Here is a 5,309-nt window from a genome sequence, read left to right as displayed (position 1 = left end):
TTATATTACACGTTTTACACATGAATTTCGGTAGTTATATTACACCTAACTTGGAGCTTTGCTTATAATCAGTTTTATGCATGTGCATATTTTACAATTGAGTAATCCACAAAGATTCAGGCGGTTAACTACAACGCAAATCGCTTGGAATAAATGTCAAATTTCTCGGATGAGGACAACTGAGGCTCCTGCAATTACCGAAATGAAAAGAAAAAATACATTAGCATAATCAATAAAAATATATTTCAAATCTCAGACTTTAAATGCAACAAAAATAGTCCTAGACTTTCGTAGAGTGTTTGTACATGTGTGCAAATGCCAACCAAAAGAAATTCTCCTTAAATTAATCATCTCATAAAAATTTGCATGTGTAATACGTTGTTGATAAGGATTTATATATATATATATATATATATAGATACCTGCGACAATTCCGTACGAAGGATTTTGTTGACAAGAGAAGCAATGGGACCTCTGAGGCGTATGCCAGTTTTAGCTTCACGAATTGTGGTTCGCATTGCGCTCAATAAGCGCCCATAAGTCAGTCCTGGCTCATTTTGCACAGCTTGTATGAAACTGTATGTCATGGCTCCTGTTAAAGTGTTTCCTGATAAAGCCTGCCCCAACTCAACCACATTAACTTACTTTGCAGATCAATACAATACAATACAATTTATTTAACATGTGCTCCTATAAGACTTTTGCAAAAGAATTCTTTTTTTTTTTCCCCCACTTGTTCATTAGTTTTATACTCTTGGTGCCTCATTATGTGTTTTTGGTTTCTCTTTAATAAAGCAGAGTAAAGTGCTCGTGACGAGATTTGATTAATAACAGGTGTTTCCAACCTAGTTAGCGTGTGCTTCTGATATTTTGATGCGAGTTGTACCTTTTTTCTTATTAAAAAAAAATAAAAATAAGAAATAAAAAAGTATACTCTTGTAAATCTTTAAAATGGAATTAGTCTATATTTTGACTGAGACCAGAAACTGACTCCAAAAATTTTGTACCACATTGGTATTATAATTTTTGCTCAATACTATACATTGGTATCGTATGCAATAACTTGCTTAGACATCCAGTGCAGAGAGTTGCATCAATCCCTTTTTTAAGGCCAATAACGGTTTATACACACGTGTATTATATATATATATATATATATTGTATATTTCTATGAATTCTGCTGTGCAAAGTTCAACTAGGAAGGAGCTTAACGAGAAAATCTACTCACACTAGTGTCTGAAGAGGTTTGGTGATCATCACAAGCGCTTATAGAAACAGCGAAACCACCACTTGTTCCTTTATTAACCGATGAACGCTGCTGATCTTCCCACATATAGTATCCTTCCCTTCTCAAACATATGCAATTATAATGACATGAATTATACGTGCATAGATTTCATCTAACCCACTCACTCATGATCAAGACAAACAATAGATATATGTATTTCTGTTATTTGATTTACTTTTGTGACTGGATTATGAAATTTTTACTTTTTTTTTTTTTGTATCTTTTTAATAAATTAGAGTGAGCGCTTGTTTGAATTGTTACTATCCATCTTTTCCATTTACATACCTGTTCATCCTGCAAACAAAGGGGAGATCAAGGACAGTTCCACTGTAACACGCATCGATGATGGCGTGAAGAGTCGCATCCTGAGGAAGTGGCCTAACAATGGTAGCATTAATTTCATCGTCAAGAATATTCCCTTCGGTCTCATAATCGACCGGGCACAATGTTTCATCGAAGCCGTCGATCTCATCACCGTCGCTATCTTGCTGCCTTGAGCCGTGGCCGGAGAAGTAAAACACTAAGGAGTCTCCTGGCTGGCAGCCTTGTACCAGCCACCGCAAGGCCATTTGCATGTTTCTTTTTGTTGGGATCCTTAGAGGGTCTGCCTCATATTCTGCATATGTATGATCATTCGATTCTTTTGTTATTTATTATTATTTTTTTCAATTAACAGATTGGAAAATTCTTTTGCGATTAACAGTACTGTAGAGTAATCAATTAGGGTGCAACTAACATTATTCTACTTTTTTTTCCACTTTAATTCAATATATGCTTATTTCGTTTAAAGAAAAAAGTCGTATGGAACTTTTTTAGCCTTCCACCAATTTTAAAGGCATAAAAGAATGAAGCCAACACAAAGAATATTTTGGATTTTTCTCCCGTCGGTTTTGATCGGTTAGAAGACTTCTTCCAAATATACTTTCTCCAAAAAGATACACAAAAAACAGCTTCATATATATATATATATATATATGTATATATGTATATATGTTTTTCAGAGCGGATTAACCATTCATATACATGTTTTTTCTCGGACTTAAATTATAGTTCATACCTGTTAGGATGAGTATGGATTCAATAGGAAACCCCATTTTCTCAACGAGAAAATATCTCATGCAGTTTACATCATTAACACTTCCTTTAAGACTACAACTCTGACCAAGATAGCTCACTCCACAAAGCACGGCCCGCCTCCTTCCGAACACCGAAGGCAGTGGTAAACCGGTCGACGGTGTCGGCCTTGGAGTCTCCATAGGCGGCTGAAGATAATAGCCATAGCCTCCGGCTTGCAAGGAACTGTTTCCGAAAGCTGAATTCACTGCCATAACCGAACCTATGGCATTTCTAAGCATCGAGGCAGCATGATGGATCGAGTCTTGGGCGTGAATCAACGAGCTGTTGAAGTTATTACTGTGTTTAATATTGATGATCGCTTGACATACAGCACACCGAACAATTTGTGTGTCAGTTGGTACTAGAAGTTCAACCCCGCAACGATTGCACCTTTCTATTCTACGGGCCATTGATTTTAGGAGGATGAAAAAATGGTTGAGGGTTTCTCTAGAAGAGAGAAACTAAGCTGAAAGAGAGATGGGATTTACCTGAATATAATGGAATGGAAAATTTTGTGGGAGTATGAAAAAAAAAAAATAGTTAATTTTTCTTTGACGTAAGATTTTCATTATATTTTTCAATTTTTGTTTCTACTGTACACACACACACACACACACACACACACATATATATATATATATATATGTGTGTATATTCTTCTTACAATAAATTAATCTATAACATGATCTCATGAAATATTGAATGCTAATAGATGTCGCCAAAGCTAAATAGTACTGAAGTTTGAAAAAATGGCATGCATATGTACATTGCTGGCAACATTAATTAGTTGTAAAATGGACAAGTAGAATTTCTTATAGATTGTGGCAATATATTCGGTATGATGAGCTGGTGATCAAAGGAAGAGCACCAGATTCCATTTTATTTTTTTTCCCCCTCTTTTTTGACTTTGCGCAACTCCTTTTTTGATGATCAAGATATGGTTTTTCCTATTGGATCCGCAAGAAATCAATTCAGACCAGCTAATTTATGTTGGCCAATTCTGAAATGAAGGTATGATGCTTCTTTTCTGCTGAAAAAGTCTAGTGCTTCTAGGGTTAGTCTGGCGGAAAGATACGAGTATAAATTAATGATTTGTGATAGAATCACGTCAACCTCCAAGCAAATTAAACTTCTAAATCCAAACGTGATTTAAAAAGATTGAATATCAACGAACAGGTATAATGTGAAACAAAGTAAAAACAAAAGACACCGGAATTTAGAACGGTTTAAGTACTAAATCAAAGCCCTCATCGATTATGGTTGTTGCTATTTTGTTGAACTTCTAGAGCTACGTACTCATCCTCTCTTTTATAAGCATAGTTCATCTTTAAATGTAAAAAAAAAATATACACTGTCGTAAGAGTGTGGGTATCTGAATCCTCTGTTCGAGCATCAATTTCCTATTTATCGAGTCGCATCGAGTATCTCAAAATTCATAGGAACGTGATTGAGGAGGCCGGGGTGATCTTTCATTGCAAAGATTAGACAAATAATTAGTTGGCACCATACACCCCTCAAACTGGTCGCACTCCCCAAGTTTGGTCGCATAACGACGAGTATAGCGAAATTCAAACTGAAATGCTCCTCAAACTGAACCAGGGAGTGTTAAAGTATAAAACTATTGTTGGCCCACCTTCTAATAGCTTAAGCTTTTGGGATGGATTGGTAAACTAACACATCGAGTATCTCAAAATTCATAGGAACGTGATTGAGGAGGCCGGGGTGATCTTTCATTGCAAAGATTAGACAAATAATTAGTTGGCTAAGTTTTTAAAAAAAATTCTCGACATTCTTCTCACCATACACCCCTCAAACTGGTCGCACTCCCCAAGTTTGGTCGCATAACGACTAGTATAGCGAAATTCAAACTGACCAATCAATGCTCCTCAAACTGAACCAGCTCTTATCAAATGTGGCTTAGTGACACGATCTTATTATGATGCTCGATGTTGAGTGCGTGCACCTTGTCATTGGGTTGTAGGTGCATAGTTGCCGTTTGTCACCCAAGGATTCTTATTTTTGACTTGTAAAAATTAAGGTATACCTATTGGTCCCAGATCTTAATGCAAAGCAATTCTGGTTGAAAGCTTAATTTCCATTATTGGTCGTCCTCAAGAACTTCCAAAACTTACAGGTCGTGTTTGGAATTGATCTCATTTTTACTTTTTACGTTTTTTGAGAAAAAAAAAATCAAAACATTTTTAAAATGGCGTTTAACGTAATAAAGACAAAAAATAAAAATGAAAACGATTTTTTGGTTTAGTATAAAATGAGAGAAATGAAAAACGATTTTTAGTCGTTTTTCATTTTTTATTTTCGTTTTCTCCTCTCTCAAGCAGAGAGAAAGAGAGAGAGAACCATTAATGGGTTTTTTTATACTAAAAATAATCTATTGATAAAACTACCAAACGCATTTTCAAAAATGATTTCTGTTTGAGATTAAAAACGTTTTCATTTTCATTTTCATACAAAAAATAAAATCATTTTAAAACGAGTTTCAAACGCACCTATAAAGTTCGAAAGATTCTAATTTCAATATGACAGTGAAAGCTAATGATTTATGAGGTCATTATGCTTGTGGTTGCGTACAGTGGGCGAGTGAGCAAGTAGTAGTTAGTAATGAGCATGACCCGTGCCGTTAGTGGTTACATGCTATGCAATAATGGGCCAGCAATGCTCGATATGCGAGCTGCGTCACTACAGTTTGATATGTGTGCGCGCCTCATGCCTGATAGTGTGGTAACTCAATTTTTCAGATAGGTTACTTAGCTAACATATTAGACTTTAAAACGTTAATTTGACTTGAATCAACTTATATACTTTATGAATTTAGGTATATATAGTTATCATGATGTTGAGATAAACTTTGATATTGAAAGACTGGCCATATTAAACGATTAAACTA

The 5,309-nt window shown here is 35.3% G+C and overlaps 1 protein-coding gene across 1 annotated transcript; it reads right to left on the bottom strand.

Moving 5' to 3' along the window:
* Positions 1-2,860, bottom strand: LOC21400194 (metacaspase-1). Its single transcript, XM_010095842.2, has 5 exons — positions 2,346-2,860; positions 1,574-1,904; positions 1,229-1,346; positions 423-617; positions 1-188 (listed from the first exon to the last, which is right to left on the bottom strand). The coding sequence occupies exons 1-5, from the start codon at positions 2,812-2,814 to the stop codon at positions 129-131; spliced, it is 1,173 nt and encodes a 390-aa protein (XP_010094144.1). The 5' UTR covers positions 2,815-2,860; the 3' UTR covers positions 1-128.
* Positions 2,861-5,309: the final 2,449 nt, after the last annotated feature.

Source organism: Morus notabilis, unplaced genomic scaffold (genome assembly GCF_000414095.1).
Source record: "Morus notabilis unplaced genomic scaffold, ASM41409v2 Scaffold1219, whole genome shotgun sequence".
NCBI lineage: Eukaryota > Viridiplantae > Streptophyta > Magnoliopsida > Rosales > Moraceae > Morus > Morus notabilis.
This window is presented reverse-complemented; position numbering and strand designations above follow the sequence as displayed.

What these genes read in the sequence shown, in the direction of transcription:
- LOC21400194 (XM_010095842.2), bottom strand. Translation starts at nt 2,814, where the DNA reads ATGGCCCGTAGAATAGAAAGGTGCAATCGTTGCGGGGTTGAACTTCTA. An exon ending in AAACCTCTTCAGACACTAGT is followed by an intron (nt 618 to 1,228) that starts GTGAGTAGATTT and finishes GAGTTGGGGCAG; the next exon opens with GCTTTATCAGGAAACACTTT. An exon ending in TTCGTACGGAATTGTCGCAG is followed by an intron (nt 189 to 422) that starts GTATCTATATAT and finishes CGGTAATTGCAG; the next exon opens with GAGCCTCAGTTGTCCTCATC.